At 45.7% G+C, this 18,209-nt stretch overlaps 1 protein-coding gene across 1 annotated transcript in view; it reads left to right on the plus strand.

The window, feature by feature from the left end:
* The first annotated feature begins 560 nt into the window (after positions 1–560).
* ST8SIA5 (ST8 alpha-N-acetyl-neuraminide alpha-2,8-sialyltransferase 5) overlaps positions 561–18,209 on the plus strand; it is a 989,793-nt gene continuing 972,144 nt past the window's right edge. Inside the window, exon 1 of the mRNA XM_068251563.1 lies at positions 561–625. Coding sequence (XP_068107664.1) covers positions 618–625 — 8 coding nt within the window. The 5' untranslated portion in view covers positions 561–617. The remainder of the gene's footprint in view (positions 626–18,209) is intronic.

The following is an 18,209-nucleotide window of genomic DNA, read 5'->3' on the forward strand; positions in this document are numbered from 1 at the left end:
CACAGCAACATGTCGCACACACCGTGGCAGTCGAGCTACTGGTTGCTATGGGCAACAGTCCACTTTCCTCTGTGGGTGCACAATGCAGGGAATAGCAGCGGCAATATGCAGAGTGAGAGATGAATGGCTGGGACATTTGCACTCAGGGGCTGAGGCACCCCTGTGAAGAGGACGCCAGATATCACAGCAGCAGCACTTTCCCCCTGCATCTCCAGCCTGGCAATAGCAGAAAGCTCTGGACACCGCCAGACCGGAAGCCGTTCCCCAGACAGAATTACATAACCACTCCCACCACCGAACAACCAATTTCCTCCCAAACTAGACAGCCACCATGCAGCCTCCATCCCAGTGAATATGATAGTCCATCAGAGAAGGCAGCCGCAGCGGGGGAGAATGACAGCACCAGATGACTCACATTTACCTATTGCGATCCAAGCAATAGAGGTCCCGTCATCCGGAGCCCATCTGTCTCCTCTAGAGTGCTGCCGCTCTTTTACTACTACTATTACTACTTCCTACTTCCTGTCTGATCTGAAAATCAGGAAGTTCAGAGCGAGCGGCTGCACTGTAGAAGAGAGAGATGGGTTTCAGATGACGGGATCTCTATCGCTTGGATCATGGATAGGTGAGTGAGCGTTTGCCATCTGCTGCTATCATTCTTGCTGCAGCTGTCGTTCTCTGTAGGAAGGGAGGGAGGAGTGGGCAGCTGCAGAGCGCACAGTAGCAGGAGGGGGACCTAGGAGAAGAGCCTGGCTCTGAAGACAATCAGCAGCGCACGCCGCACGGCATTATTTGACAAGACAAGACGAATAACATTTATATCGCGCTTTTCTCCTGGCGGACTCAAAGCGCCAGAGCTGCAGCCACTAGGACGCGCCCTATAGGCAGTAGTAGTGTTAGAGAGACTTGCCTAAGGTCTCCTACTGAATAGGTGCTGGATTACTGAACAGGCAGAGCAGTGCCTGTGGGTATGCCTTTAAAGAGACACTGAAGCGAAAAAAAATATATGATATAGTGAATTGGTTGTGTACTATGAATAATTACTAGAAGATTAGCAGCAAAGAAAATATTCTCATATTTTTATTTTCAGGTATATAGTGTTTTTTCTAACATTGCATCATTCACTAATATGTGCAGATTACACAACACTCAGCATTCAAAATGATTCTTTCAGAGCAGTCTGTGAACTAATGACCTCCCTTCTGGCAGAGGAAAAGAAAACAGTTGAGATAATAAAAGTACGAAGAAAGCCCTCTCCACGACTCAAGTTGTAGAGCTTAATGGCTTTATTGCATAGAGATAACAACTAGAGTTTCTTAACTCTTCCTGTACTGGAAACAATTAGACTGATGTATCTGATCTTAATGTTTTATTTCTTAGATGTACTACACATACAAATCATAATATCATAATTTTTTTTCCGCTTCAGTGTCTCTTTAAGCATACCCACAACTAATTAATTACATCCTCACACCTACCAGCATGATGTTTGTAATTATATCCCCCCGGGTTCCTTATATTTCATTGCATTATTCATTGCATTGTGCTGAATCAAGCTGCCAACTTTGGAGAAAAGTCGTCCTGTGTAATACAATGTAACTATGGAAAGATGCATATCATTTTGAAGCTCTTTTTCTCCTCTTTCCAATGGTAGGTAAACTGCCACTCTACGCCTTTTAGTTTTTGCTATTTTCGCGATCGAAAGGGCTGCGATTTTGATCGCGAAAATAGCGAAAACTAAAAGGCATGGGGCGTTTATATATCATTGGAAAGAGGAGAAAGAGAGCTTTAAAATGATATGCATCTTTCCATAGTTACTTTACTGCTCAGAGTCCCTTTAACCATTATACCATCCAGCCACCGCTGACAATATGGCGAGGGCTGGTTTATGTGCTGATGGGGCCCCTTTGACTCTGAATGGGGGCCCCAAGCGACTGCTTTTGTTGCCTGGTCGGTAATTCGGCCCTGCTGGGAGGGAAAGAGAAAAAAAGTTTAAATGGGAACGATGCCTAATATATTTCATGGAGGAGGTGCTGTGTTTTCTCAGGGGAGAAATGCCTAATTATGTATATTTGGGGGGGAGGGGGTGGCAATTGCTTCCCAATTATGTGGGGTTTTTTTTGTGAGGGAAATGCTACTAATTATGTGTATGTTGTGGGAAACACTGCTGCCTTATGTGTATGTTGTGGGAAACACTGCTGCATTATGTGTATTTTGTGGGAAACACTGCTGCATTATGTGTATTTTGTGGGAAACACTGCTACATTATGTATATGTTGTGGGGAACACTGCTGCATTATGTGTATTTTGCGGGTACACTGCTGCATTATGTGTATTTTGTGGGAAACACTGCTGCATTATGTGTATTTTGTGGGAAACACTGCTGCATTATGTATATGTTGTGGGAAACACTGCTGCATTATGTGTATTTTGTGGGAACACTGCTGCATTATGTGTATTTTGTGGGAAACACTGCTGCATTATGTGTATGTTGTGGGAAACACTGCTGCATTATGTATATGTTGTGGGAAACACTGCTGCATTATGTGTATGTTGTGGGAAACACTGCTGCATTATGTGTATGTTGTGGGAAACACTGCTGCATTATGTATATGTTGTGGGAAACACTGCTGCATTATGTGTATTTTGTGGTAAACACTGCTGCATTATGTGTATGTTGTGGGAAACACTGCTGCATTATGTGTATGTTGTGGTAAACACTGCTGCATTATGTGTATGTTGTGGGAAACACTGCTGCATTATGTATATGTTGTGGGAAACACTGCTGCATTATGTGTATTTTGTGGGAAACACTGCTGCATTATGTGTATGTTGTGGGAAACACTGCTGCATTATGTGTATGTTGTGGGAAACACTGCTGCATTATGTGTATTTTGTGGGAAACACTGCTGCATTATGTGTATGTTGTGGGAAACACTGCTGCATTATGTGTATTTTGGGGAAACCAGTGCCTAGTGTTCCCACAACATACACATAGTATGTTGTGGGAACACTGCTGCATTTTGTGTATGTTGTGGGAAACACTGCTGCATTATGTGTATGTTGTGGGAAACACTGCTGCATTATGTGTATGTTGTGGGAAACACTGCTGCATTATGTGTATTTTGTGGGAAACACTGCTGCATTATGTATATGTTGTGGGAAACACTGTTGCATTATGTGTATTTTGGGGAAACCAGTGCCTAATTATGTGTATGTTGTGGGAAACACTGCTGCATTATGTGTATGTTGTGGGAAACACTGCTGCATTATGTGTATTTTGGGGAAACCAGTGCCTAATTATGTGTATGTTGTGGGATTACTGCTGCATTATGTGTATGTTGTGGGAAACACTGCTGCATTATGTGTATGTTGTGGGAAACACTGCTGCATTATGTGTATGTTGTGGGAAACACTGCTGCATTATGTATATGTTGTGGGAAACACTGCTGCATTATGTATATGTTGTGGGAAACACTGCTGCATTATGTGTATTTTGGGGAAACCAGTGCCTAATTATGTGTATGTTGTGGGAACACTGCTGCATTATGTGTATGTTGTGGGAAACACTGCTGCATTATGTGTATGTTGTGGGAAACACTGCTGCATTATGTGTATGTTGTGGGAAACACTGCTGCATTATGTGTATTTTGGGGAAACCAGTGCCTAAATATGTGTATGTTGTGGGAACACTGCTGCATTATGTGTATGTTGTGGGAACACTGCTGCATTATGTGTATGTTGTGGGAACACTGCTGCATTATGTGTATGTTGTGGGAAACACTGCTGCATTATGTGTATGTTGTGGGAAACACTGCTGCATTATGTGTATTTTGGGGAAACCAGTGTCTAATTATGTGTACAGTATTTTGTGGGGAAATGCTGCCACATTATGTGTTTCTTGTTAGGAAACACTGCCTAATTATGTGCATTTTGGGAGAAGCGTTGCCTATTTGTTCCATTTCATTGTTGTCGAATTTTTTTTTAATTTTTTTTTTTTTGCATCTTTTAAAAACTTTCTTTTTAACAGTTTTTTTTTCCTAAACACCGCTTTTGACACACTAGACTTGCTTACACCCAGGTGTCGGCGGGGGAAGGGGAGGTTTTGGGGGGATGTTAGGGCTCTTTCACATCAGAGCTTGCGTTGGAGAACGCTCAAAGCATACGTTTTGTTGTATGCGTTTTAATGCATTTTGATATGCGTTGCACTGCAGTGAGTGTGCGTTTTTAATCCGTTTTCAATGCTTTAACGCAGGTAATTTTTTTTTTCTTTTAGTTTTCAACTTTCTACATTGTTCCTCTGTTGCATTCTGGGACTGATTGCCTGCGTTAACGGATTAAAAACGCGCATAGTGTGCGTTTTACATTGACTAACATTGTAACGCATAAAGCTAGCATCGGCCGAAAAACTGCGCCTGGGTGCAGTGTAACGCAACGCATAAAAAGGCTGCGTTATATGTGAAAGCTAAAATGAAAGTCTATGGACTTTCATTTCACCTTGGGTAACGCAAACTTTACCCTTTGCGTTGAAACGCAGAAAATCTGCCCTAATGTAAAAGAGCCCTTAGAGTTGAGTGTAAAGAAGTCGGGTTTAGGGTCAGGTATCAGGAAAGGGGGTTTTATGGTTAAACGTCAGGAAGGGTTGTTTTAGGGTTAGGTGTCGGGGGGGGGGGGGGGGTTACGGTTAGGCACCAAGAAGGAATAATTATGTGTATTTTCTGGAAACGCTGCCTAATGTTATGTATTTTGGGAGAAAGCGGTACCTAATTATGAATATTTTGTGGGGAAACTCTGCCAAATGAAGTGAATTTTTGGAGAAACAATTATGTGTATTTTTGGGTCAACCTCTGTCTAATGTTTCGATTTATGAAAAACATTGGGGGTGCATAGGCTTTGGGATGACCTGCAAAGGGGTACGTGCACCGAAAAGGTTGAGAATCACTGCTCTAAGGAATAGGATACCATTTGTGTTCTGGCAACTAAGAATGATCTGAACCACCAGAGAATTAAGCTGTCAGCCACAGTAGCCAGTGTAGCAAGATCTGAGGTAGAAAAACTAGGAAACTGTAAAACTCAGGTCACAGATCTAAGTATTCCATTTATTAACTTAGTAAGCTAAACACTTACAATTTACTTTTTGTTCACATATTTGAGGCCTCCGCAGCTAAAGTTTGGTCACATGACCCAAGGCAGCTGAAAAAAAAAGTAATATACTTTTACATTATTGAGCCAATAAGGATAGCAAGCACATTTTGAAATAAAGGGCTTGTATCAAACACGCACACACACACTCACACGCACGCACTTCCCTATTGGTTTATTTCATTGTTGTTGAATTTTTTATTTTATTTCTTTATTTCTTTTTTTTTTTTTGCATTTTTTAAAAACTTTCTTTTTAACAGTTTTTTAAACACCGCTTTTGACACACTAGACTTGCTTACACCCAGGTGTCGGCGGGGGGAAGGGGAGGTTTTGGGGGGGTGTTAGAGTTGAGTGTAAAGAAGGGGGGTTTAGGGTCAGGTAGCAGGAAAGGGGGTTTTATGGTTAAACGTCAGGAAGGGTTGTTTTAGGGTTAGGTGTCAGGGAGGGGGGGTTTAAGGTTAGACATCGGAGGGGGTAGGGTTTAGTTGTAATAAAATATTGGTAAGATCTACCAATGTTTTACTGTTGACATTACCACTGTAAATATTTTTTCATTTAGACTTATATCAGCTTCACTCAGTGACCCTTTTTCCTCGCACCCCTATTTTATGCACGCCACCGGATACCGTTCATGTAAAGCCCTTTTTCTGCAGTAGCAAAATAAGAAACCAAGATTAGATTGCCCCTTTCTTTATCATATATTTTTTTTAAAAACAGGACTTGTGTGTTCCGCATGCAGGATGGGTGACGATATGTTTATGTAAAGCACGCTCTATTATAGCAGATAATTGCATTTCAATAAATGCAGCTATTCGTGGAAGTGGCCGCAGCGCGTGGCGACGCCCCTATGGTCCTCTCTGACGCCCGCGCCCCATACTTCACTGCAAGTGACACATTGATAGCCACTGTTTCTTTTCTGCCAAGTGACCTTCCTGGTGGCCATCGATTCCCAGCGGCTATCAACCCCGGGCAATTGGAATGACAGGCCAGGCCAAAGGTCAGCTGTTAAATAAAGCTTCTGGATTACTAAACACTTGAAGTTTCAATGAAAATGGAAATCCTGAAAATCATTTTATCTGGCAGCAGGTCAGGCTGAAGCCTGCTGGCTGCTGGATTTCCTGAAGCCAAATGACTCCTCAGCTCTGCCTGACGTCCATCACCTACTGCAGGACATGGAGAGGAGAGGACAATTATACTGGGAGAGACAGATACAAATAGCTGATGGGTGTCTATAGGCCTAACCTATTCAGGGGCCAGAGATGACTGGAGGTCAAAAAAGTTCCGGCAAACTAGCCAGGATCTATTCAAATAAAGTTTGTGCAGAACCAGGGGAGGGTTGAGAGTAAACTTGGCCTTATAATGTTCCTCATCGATTTCCTGCGGATTAGATCACTCTGATCAAATCCGCTATGGTGTAAATACTGCCCAGTCGATTTTTGACCAACATCTATTGAATTGAGCAGGGGGACCCCCCCCCATTCCACAGCAAAACTGATCCCGCCTTCCAATGTTCACACCTTTTCATTCATTCGGAGCAGGAAATAATGGCGCGCAGCTCCGCCTGACCATTATGGCGCCGCCATTCAAAGTAATGTAAAATGGTGTTTATGGTTCGTTAAAGGTGACATTATGGTGCATGGTAATTAGCTGCTTCCCCGCTAATTACCCCCTGGTCATCCCTCACCGGCAGCTTCTCTCCTTCCTACCGGGGCTCCGTCACTGAGATGCTGGGGAATCCCTCAGGGGAAGCGACACTAGGGAGAGACTCTTCAATGCTGCACTCCATGCTGTTCGTCCTCCTGCTCTGTGTGCTGCTTCTCCGACATCTCCTCCTCCCCGGTGCTGCTGGCCTCCTCAGCTGTCCCACTTCCTGCCACAGCACCTGCCACGTTTTCCCGCTGCTGCCTCGCCGCCTCCGCAGCTCTCTGGTACTTCTTCAGACAAACGAATTTGGCCATGTTCTTAAAAAGCAGGTGGGTGTCAGAGCGGGATTCTCCAGAGGAATTCTCCGGGTGGCAACTCCATCAGCACTCCACCAGCGCACATCCAAAAGAGGCGCCGTTTCAGTTTACTTTTGATAATGATATTTACCATTTTTATGATAAGGGTTAATAGCGTTATATAATGTCGAGATACCGCCATCAGCTTGCGCCATTTTTTCCTGTCTCCTCTTTTGGGTGTACGCTTTTCATTTGCCTACCCCTGGGGTTCCTCACAGCCTGGGGCCCACCTTGCCAGTATCATAAAACAAGTGTGGACATCGTAATCTTCACACCTATAACAAGGGTAGCCACAAAAACACCCGATCTGAAGGATGAAGCCCTTTATTAGAGGAAGGGAAGGTTAGTAGTTGGGGCGCCCTTACAGCTCTGGGCCCACCTGTGGTTGCAGTGGCTGCTCCCATATAGTCATGCCCCTATGCTTGGTTGATGGTACCAAACGACAGTCATCATGTAAAGGCCGAATTTATACTTTTAGCACTCCTAGCCCAACTTTCTGGTTGAACCTCTTCCATGGGCATCAGCCCTCCCCCCCCCCCCACCCCCCCCCCCCCCATGGGCTGTTTCCTCATTCCATATGTACTATCCATTTACAGCACCACCTCTGTTTTATGTACAGCTTTCTTGGGAAGCAGCTTTCATGTGTTGCTCCCCTTTTGCAACTTACTTTTTTCATTTGCATCCTCTTCTACTATGACCCGCCTCCTCCTTGAGTTGCAGCCGCCCAAGGCCTGGGCCTTTGTAGCCTTTCCAAAAATCCAACCCTGCATGCCGATGGGTCACATGATGACTGATGCCACTGCAGCCATGGAGACCAGGAAGATGAATTGAGTGTGTCCCTCCAGTTGCTGGATCTTTAGACATGATTCACCTTACCTCCTGCTCCTGCGTGCTCTCTGCATGGCCCCGCCTCTTCCCTTCCGCCACTTCACCCCGGGTGGTGACCCACTTCACCTGACCCTAAAAAATGGGCCTGCCTTGTCAAATATGTTTCCAAGTGGAGATTCCATTTATAACAAGTAATGGTGGGCAGAAATGACACCAATGCGGATTTACGCATTGTAATTCGCAATTGCGCATCGTAATCGTAATGCAAAATTTACAAATTACGTGTAAGAACTTTCGTATGAAAATGTAATTGCTAACCATAATTACGCACGTTAGCGTCATTTTCATGCAAATATGGCTGCAAAAGTTTTTACGCATACAAATGGATTTTTTGCATTGAATAGTTAAATAATAGTTTGCAGTCTACTGGCTAATAAATGCAATTTTTTTTTTTGCATGCGAATGCAAATATTCATGCCCTTTGAATATTTAACTAATAGCTGCGCATGCGCAGTACACTAGCGAATACATGTGAATATTATTACAGGCATAATTATGATTCACAAACTTAGTATGCTGTACGTAATGTTATCGCAATTACACAATGCGTAATTGCGAAAAATTATGCAGAATTTAGCGCAATCGTAATTGACCCATTATGAGCACCACAAATAACAAGTCCCTCTTTTGTGACCAGTTCTCTTTAAAGAACAAGTTATGGAAATCGTAGAAGGCACTCCATCAACCATGTAGATCGGGTGCTTGATACCAGGACGTAGGCATGTCCCAATTGCAAACAAAAAGTCAAGTGTATCAGCACACCATTTTAGAATGCTTAACGCTCTTTTTATTGAGCTATGCGTTCCATAAGGAAATAAAAGCCGACAATTGTTTCGAGGGCCACGCAGGGTCCCCCTTCATCAAGGCGTATGGTTACAACCGCATAGTTTCTAACATGCTTTATATAAACCTGAAATCCCCGTGCACCCCACCCTAATTGTGACCAAACAATGATGTCATCTCCAATGTTTACATTACAAACATACCAACCACCATGCTTCTCTAACAATAATCTAAATCTCATTTCTGTCAATACAATAAATTAGTGTGCACAGCACTACTGTCTACGGTTATACATACATGATCCATGTTCCTCAGGTCGCACTCCGTGTGAAAAAAGTGGGCAAATCGCCTCAGTGATTCAAATGTAATAGTCAGTTAGCCGTTACAGTGAACCAGCCCAGTTCGCCGCGCCATATGGCCACGCCCCCTGTGCTTGTATTGGCCAAAGGGGCTAGACCAATCGGCTCGCTGCCCGTTCCGCCTCAGACCAATCCGTCGCTCCCTAGCACTGCTAGGCACTCCCCCCGCCTGGGGTAAACAAACCAGGGCCGTCGCAGCTCCTGCCGTTGTGGGCTCTCCTCCGCTAATTGCGCTGTAATGCGCATGCGGAAGGTGGAAACGTGCGGTTGCCAAGCAACCCCATTACGCCACTGCTGTAGGCTTTCCTCCACTAATCGTGCTGTAGTGCGCATGCGGAAGGGGGGAGCGTGCGGTTGCCAAGCAACCCCATCACGCCACCTCCAGCTGTTCCAGTCAAAAGGGAGCCTTCGGCTCCGTTCGCGCTATCATGCTGATGTGTCAGTAACATGAATAACCATGGTGACCTTCACCATGGTTACACGGCCATACAAAAATGCCTCTAGCACGGTGAATATACTTAACCCTTAGCCCCCTGTACACCACCGACAGCGGGGGGGGGGGGGGGGAAGGGGGGAGGACTGCACTTGTCCTAAAGTTGATGGAGCAAATGATACATTTGGAACCAAGGCTCACTTACCCACCGGAGTGCAATCCTTGGCATGATGGACCAAAGGGACATGGGTATAACTGAAATTGAAGAAAAAATAGAGATCAGTAAGGGAAGACAGTACAGTAACATACAATCCATATATGACGCGGCATGTTATATGCAAACATATTTGGCAAGACATACTAAATGATGATGAGTGTTGTTAAAAAGTCCTATACTGTGACCTATAAGACAAAAGATGACAATGACTTCAGCAACAGAATATGAAGACAGTTTGACTAAATCTTCCTATCCCTTATTATTGTTTAACCCTTTTAAATAAGCAGACTACATCTTATCTGTCTCTAATGAAACAAGTTAGTGGGTTATTCTTATTTAGGCCTCTCGGCTGCACTGTCTCCAGTTCATGGATCCAGAAGGCTTCCCTTTGTAGCAATCTTGTGTCTCTATCGCCTCCCCTTGGTGAAATCTTTACCTGTTCAATGACCTGACCCCTAAGTTGGTATACTCCATGATTACTTTCTATGAAGTGAACTGCAACAGGTTTGGTGTAGTCCAGGCTTTCACGTTTATCTCGGGCCTTCATTGCCACTTTTATATCACTCCGATGTTTCTGGAACCGCTTTTTAAAGGGGGAGGTCGTTTTGCCAACATAAGCAAGCCCACACGGACACTTCAATAAATATACACAATGATCCGTATTGCAATTGTAGTACTCCTTCAAATTGTATTTTTTACCACTTCTAGGATGGTTAAAGGATGGGCCTGTCATAAATGAGCTGCAGATGTTGCAATTAGCACATCTGTAACATCCCTTCTTAGTGGAGAAGAGAAATTCCTTGCTGTATTTGGTCATGGGATCAGCTTGTACTAAAGAGTTCCTCAAACTTGAGCTAGACCTATACGCAAACAGTGGTTTGCTCCTTATAAGTTCAGTGAGGGTATGGTCAGCTTGCAGAATGTCCATATTTTTCAATACTGCTTGTTTGACACATCCTGATGCTGCATTGTATGTTTGTACAAATGGAACCCCCTTCTCATGTCTCCTTGCGGTGTCTTCATTGTAGATTTCCAATGCTCTCTTTTTGGCCTGTACTAGTACTGGCTTTGGATATCCTCTTTCCAGGAATCTTCTTTCCATTTCCTCTACATGGGCATTCCTTGTTTCAATGTTACTACAGATTCTGAGTGCCCTCAGGAACTGTGATACGGGTAACCCTTCTTTCAAGTGACTTGGGTGAGAGCTGCTGAAATGCAACAAGGTGTTCCTATCTGTTGGTTTCCTATAAAGCGAGGTTTCCAGAAGCCCATCAATGGACCTTATCATAACATCCAGGAACGGTACATGTGTAAACGACATCTCAGGATTAAAGACGATACCCGGATAGATGGTGTTAAGAAATGTGATAAATGTCACAAATTCATCAGTAGTACCACGCCATAACACAAATATGTCATCGATAAATCTTGTCCACCAGATGACATGCGTCTTATACAGTTCAGATGTATAAATGTATTTTTCCTCAATCAGCCCCATGAATAGATTAGCTAGAGACGGTGCTGCCGAACTCCCCATTGCTGTTCCTTTGTGTTGTTGGTACCACTGTTTCTCAAATTTGAAGAAGTTGGAGGTCAATATCAGTTCAAGGCCCTTCAATATGAATTCCATTGGGACCCTCATATGCTCCGATCTTTCCAAAAAGAAACTGACCGCTTCCAGACCTGCTTCATTTGGTATGGATGTGTACAAGGCACTAATATCCATGGTGCATAGAACTGTATCTTTTTCCACTGGGTTCACCCTTTGTAACTTACTTAAGAAGTCGGTGGTGTCCTTTTGACTGGAACAGCTGGAGGTGGCGTGATGGGGTTGCTTGGCAACCGCACGCTCCCCCCTTCCGCATGCGCACTACAGCACGATTAGTGGAGGAAAGCCTACAGCAGTGGCGTAATGGGGTTGCTTGGCAACCGCACGTTTCCACCTTCCGCATGCGCATTACAGCGCAATTAGCGGAGGAGAGCCCACAACGGCAGGAGCTGCGACGGCCCTGGTTTGTTTACCCCAGGCGGGGGGAGTGCCTAGCAGTGCTAGGGAGCGACGGATTGGTCTGAGGCGGAACGGGCAGCGAGCCGATTGGTCTAGCCCCTTTGGCCAATACAAGCACAGGGGGCGTGGCCATATGGCGCGGCGAACTGGGCTGGTTCACTGTAACGGCTAACTGACTATTACATTTGAATCACTGAGGCGATTTGCCCACTTTTTTCACACGGAGTGCGACCTGAGGAACATGGATCATGTATGTATAACCGTAGACAGTAGTGCTGTGCACACTAATTTATTGTATTGACAGAAATGAGATTTAGATTATTGTTAGAGAAGCATGGTGGTTGGTATGTTTGTAATGTAAACATTGGAGATGACATCATTGTTTGGTCACAATTAGGGTGGGGTGCACGGGGATTTCAGGTTTATATAAAGCATGTTAGAAACTATGCGGTTGTAACCATACGCCTTGATGAAGGGGGACCCTGCGTGGCCCTCGAAACAATTGTCGGCTTTTATTTCCTTATGGAACGCATAGCTCAATAAAAAGAGCGTTAAGCATTCTAAAATGGTGTGCTGATACACTTGACTTTTTGTTTTCTCTTTAAAGAACAAGCGCCACCCATGCTAACCTAGAAATAAAAAACACATATATAAGTAGATGAATACTACTTCTACTTACATAACAGATGTATTGTGCTATCCACGTAATGATTCCTGTGAATTTTATAAAGGAAAAGCAGAAAACCCTATTCTAGGCAGTGGCCATCTTGCCAAGCTAATGCTGACATCATATCCTCCCTGACTCTTGTTTCCCCCCCCCCCCCCTCCTTCTCTTGCTCATTGTGTATTCATTAGCTGCCCTCCTCCCAGAGTCTTCAGACACTCCCACTGAGGTGTATACTAGCAACTTCACTGTCCTTTTTTTACACATCCAATCACTGAGTCACCTCAGCCTTGCTTGTAAACACAAGTAATCAGAGGGTGTTTCTGATAAGCAGCTAGGCAGGAAAATAAATGGAAGAGGAGGAATATATTATAGATAAGAACTCCCAGCATTCAACTCTTTGGCACTGTTTGGCACTAGGGCCAGTGCTCCTAAAGTATGTGATAACTACAAACCATAACAGCAGGAAAAGTTTTGCAAGTTTTAAATGCAGGATTAGCATCTTTATCACTTAATACACTCACACCAGTTGCTGTTGAAATTTGATTTTTATGGTGACAATACCGCTTTAAGACCTCCCTAGGTGTGTCCGCCATCATCCTTGATCAATCGCTATGGAAGAAGCAGGTTTGCTGGAAACATTATTTGCTTAAATCTTCCCAAAGTCAGAGGCAAAGCGAGGGAGTCGGCAGGATTTGTGGCCTAATACAAGCTGTCAATAGATTGTCTGTGCGCCGCTAAAATGGAGAAAGTCCCAGAGGTAATTTGCAAATCTGCTGAAATCCTGAACAAGCTTTGATTTAACCAAAGCTTGAAATGGCTTTTATTTACTGTCTATTGCGGGATAAATGACACCTCATAAACAGGTTTCATCCATTACCACCAAGCAGGGATAGCCAGGTAAGGGACATTTTATCCTCTTGATAAAAAAAGAAGCCAACCGCCCGGCCAAGTTTTATTATAAATACAAAAAATCAATGCGCAGACACAAGCACAGCTGAAATTTCATTCCCAGCAATGTATTCACTAATAAAAATGTCTGCATCACCGGAGGGATCGGCGAACGTGGAGGAGCCGCGATAAACAATGGATAAAGTGGCTGGGCAGGCGCTTCGCTCTCTCAATACATTAGTCACACATATACATGTCTTGCGGTGGGTGAATGGGGCCCCTGCTAAGCGTGGAAACCCAGCGTAAAAAAAACGTATTTTTTTTCCACATCCCCAGTTTCCCATCATCTTTAATGCATGAGAGGAGTCCATGCAAATATACGGACTTTCTGTTTATTCCATATATATATATTTATTGCAAAAGCTGCTTACGGCAGAACTGTAGTCAAATTAAGAAACCGGCTCTGCCTATAGAAAAGTCACAGAAACGACAAATGTTAAAATTCCTCCTTATCTCACCTACTTACAGCGGGATTACACTCCCTAAACTAAAATTGAAGTAACTACTCATAGGTATGTGAAAGAACATTTGAAAGCATTCCCTTGCATTCCCTATGTGTAAAAATGTTTACTGTCAATGCAGAGAGCAGTACATGTTTATGCTGTTCTGCTAATCTCTGCTAATTGGCAAATGTAATCATTGCCAGTCAGGATAAGCACTCTGCCTGGTCTATTCACTGTGCTCCTCCTACTCCTCTGTGAAAAGAAACATTGCCATAGCAATGGCTGAGTCATTTCAGGAGTGGAGGGAGAGCAGAGTGAAGAGACCAGGCAGAGAGCTTCTAGCCAGCAATAATTACATTTGCCGATTATCAGAGCAGTACAAACTGTTGCTGCTCTCCACATTAAAAGTAAAAATTTTTACACTCATGGAATGTTTCTTCATAGTAGTTGGAGGGGTGTAAAAATAGACCCTGCATGGGATGCAGTCACGGGGGGGGGGGGGGGGGGGGGGGGTCAAAAGCCACAGGGGGCTCCATCCTGAGAGACTGACAACTAAGGGCAAGGAGAGAAAAAGCTTTCTGCTCTCTGCACAATTGTTCCAATGACTGCATCTGCTCAGCCACTGATAAGCAATCATGCAGACAAAGATTTGTAGACAATCCCTATTCAGTGTGCATCAGGCTTTTGTGTACAGTGCCCAGCCACCTTGGTGGGAGGGGGCCCCATCCAAAGTTTCACAGGGGGGCCCAGTGATTTCTAGTTATGCCCCTGAATAGTTGGTACTTACATTTTATTTTCAGGCGTTTAATACCACTTTAAAAGGGCCTCCATCCCCAAACCTTTTACATACTCAATTTTATTGGTGTGGTTACCTCCCTACGAGGAGATTGTGTATTAAAGCCAATGGCTACCGCCAGGAGGACTGGGACCTTTTGGCCTGGGGGGACAACACAAACTAGAGGCCCGTTTCACGGCATCTCCAGTCCAAAGCCATATCTTTCTTGTGTGCAAATCTTCAAATTGTGATGACTAACAGCCCCAGCCACACACACACACACTATGTACCTGATGCCTAACCCCATTTCTCCGCACAATCTACCTGTCTGTGTCTGATGCCTAACCTTAAAGGAGTTATCAGGCTTTTTTTTTTTTAATGAAAATAAGTGCTACTTACCCAGGGCTCGTCCAGCCCCAAGCTCCCAGCATGTCCCTTGCCACAGCTCTGCAGTCAGCTGTTCGCTGCCGCTGCCTCCCAGCCCCCGGCGATGACGTCAGGCCAACTGCGCCTGTGCGAGTGGCGCTGTCAATCACCACCACATGGACCAGAGCGTACTGTGCAGACGCAGAACTACTGCGCCTGCGCAGTACACTCCGGTCCAAGTGGCGGTGATTGACAGTGCTGCTCGCACAGGCGCAGTACAGACCGACATCCAGGTGGGACTGGTGCCATCGCCAAGGACTGGGAGGCAGCGGCAGCGAATGGCTGACTGCAGAGCTGCGGCGAGGGACATGCTGGGAGCGTGGGGCTGGAGGAAGCCCCGGGTAAGTAACACTTATTTCATTAAAAATGCCTGATAACTCCTTTAAACAACCCCCCCACACACACACACACACAAACCTACCTACCTGGTGATGCCTAACCCCACTCCTGCCCACCCACCATACAAACTACTTGTCTGACACCTACTCCCCCCCCCCTCCAACTACCTGTTTGACAGTGCCTAACTGCCTGCCTCCCCCCTCCCCTGCCGCCAATCACACCACAAGAAGAAAAAACGTTCCCCCTCGGGCCAGGGTCAGAATGGGGATGATTATCACACAAAAAAAAACTCAGAGGGCACTGGCCTGGGCAGAGAATTGAATTTGACAGCAGTAGCAGGCAGGCACCAAAGTGTGAGTAACTCAGTGACAAGAAGGGAGAAGAAGTACAGAAACAAAATTTATAAAAACCACCTTCTCCTCTGGCAACCTGGACCCGACCTCCTCTATCCTCCTGTCTCCTCAGTCCTACACCTCCTCCTCCTCCACAGCAGCAAGCAGCTATAGGTGGCATCTCCGACTCCCAGCCCCCAGAGTGTCCGACTCCTCCAGCCAGGACAGCCAGCCAGCCACTCGTAGCCGCAGCTCCAGGCCCCCAGCCCCCCCAGCACAGAAAGCTGAAGAGTGAGACAGCTCACTCCGACGACACCTCAGGCACAGCAGCACAGGGGAGGACTGTGTCCGACTCCTCCAGCCAGCCACTCATAGCCACAGCTCCAGGCCCCCAGCCCCCCCAGCACAGAAAGCTGAAGAGAGACAGCTCACTCCGATGACACCGCAGGCACAGCAGCACGTTGCGGGCGGCAATGGCTCCAGGCAGGGGGCGGAGTCAAGCTGTTTCAACCCACCTGGCCGGAGAGGACCTAAGCTATTTGTGTCCTTGTGCCGCTCACATACACCGCAGGCGCAGCCACGCACAAGGGCACACCACGGCCGGCCGCCTCAGCCCCTTCTCTGATTGGATACTTCAACTTGCCGGGAAATATCGCATGAGGTTGCGATCCCCACTGCGAACCTGTCACCTGTGGTATGTCTGCGGCCGCTGCGTATAGCAGCAGCCGGCCCTAATTACTTAAAATTCGGGCAGCCCGGGGGGCAATTGCCCCCCGTCCCCCTGGGCCAGTCCTCCCCTGGCTACCGCTGTAAAAATAAAAAAAGTCAGATACTCACCTAAGGAGAGGGAATGCTCGGTCCTAATGAGCCTTCCCTCTCCTCTCCCGGTGCCCTCGGTGCTGCGCTGGCTCCCCCGTTCGCGTCCGCCGCCGCAGGGACTTCAGAGGTCTTCGGGAGCAATCGGGCTTCCGAAGACGGGCCGCTCCATACTACGCACGCGCGATTCCGTCATAGAGGGCGTTCACGCATGCGTAGTATGGAGCGGCCGCGTCATCGGGAGCCCGAGTGCTCCCGAAACATCCCTTCGGCGGCGGAAGTGGCAGTATTTGCCCGAACTGGTCGAATACTGCTACGGGGGATCCTGCGCGGGACCGGGCACCGGGTGAGGAGAGGGAAGGCGCATTAGGACCGAGCCTTTCCTCTCCTTTGTCACTGGCACCTTTATGGGGGACGTGTCACCCGCTTTTCAGTGGGTTGGAAGCAGTTGGATTTGATGCACTGGAGTTGCTCTGGACTAGCAGGTCGAGCAACAATGGACTTTATAATATGTTTGAATCTATGCAGTGCCAGTTCTAGACTTTTTTATGCCTGAGGCAGACTTGTGAGGATTAAGCCCCCTCAATTTGGAATGATCGCAGCACTCAACAATTTACTCTGCTTCATTTAATGTTCTCACATGACATGCTGCAGCTCAATACAACAGCAAATTGGATGGCTGTAAGTCTGTGACAAACAAACTGCTCACCCTCAGCCACTCCATACCTCCTCAGTCAGGACAGCAGTGCCAGCTCCTCCACTCTGCTGTGCAAGTCAGATGAAACACTGCTGCTCTCCTGCCTCCCACCTCCTCACTGTCAGACTCCTCACACAGCACAACAAGCTGCTTTTCCCCAATGATGACTTCTTCACCTCGCTCTTCTCTCGCTTCTCCTCCTACTCTGACTGCATGCTGTTAGTGTAAACACAGAACAAACATGCCGCACTTGTAATCTCTGCAGCTAATGCAAATGAGAAAACTGGCCCTGAAACTATGGTATTATAGTATACTGGTTGATTATACTGGTTGACAAAAGTTTATGGTTATACATTTTATTGGTTATGGATATTTTTCTTATCTCCAATTTTCCCCTTGTTATTTATATTTAACCTTAATAAAGGGCCGTGGCCATTTTTAGACCAATCGATGGTGGAGTTTTGTTATCTTTAGGTTAAGAATTAATCATATTTATTTCTGCAGGTGGTAAGCTTATTATACACATGACTGTGTATTTGGCTATTTTTGTCACTTTTTTTGTCACTTCTTTGTGCTCCTTTTTAGCTGAACCCATCTGGTCAACCTAGATGCGTCACAGTCCAGACCACACCCCCAGAACCGTCACAGTCCAGACCACACCTCCTTCTAGGAGGCGGTGCTCCAGTTGCCTAAAGGCAGATACTTTTTACAAACTGCCGTCCAAATTAGCTGGTTTGCAAATGTGCTTTGGTGTTTCTACATTATTCTTAGTAAATCAACCCCCCTTATCTCATTCCCTGGGATGACACCACCACTGCTGAGGGATTTAATATAAGACGGAATGCCTATCTTACGCTTCCTCTGCATTCACAGTAATGTGGATTAAGTTAGTTCTAACATTTACTTACATTGATCTGCGGCAATGATCCATCGTTC

This window comes from Hyperolius riggenbachi, chromosome 1 (genome assembly GCF_040937935.1).
Source record: "Hyperolius riggenbachi isolate aHypRig1 chromosome 1, aHypRig1.pri, whole genome shotgun sequence".
NCBI lineage: Eukaryota > Metazoa > Chordata > Amphibia > Anura > Hyperoliidae > Hyperolius > Hyperolius riggenbachi.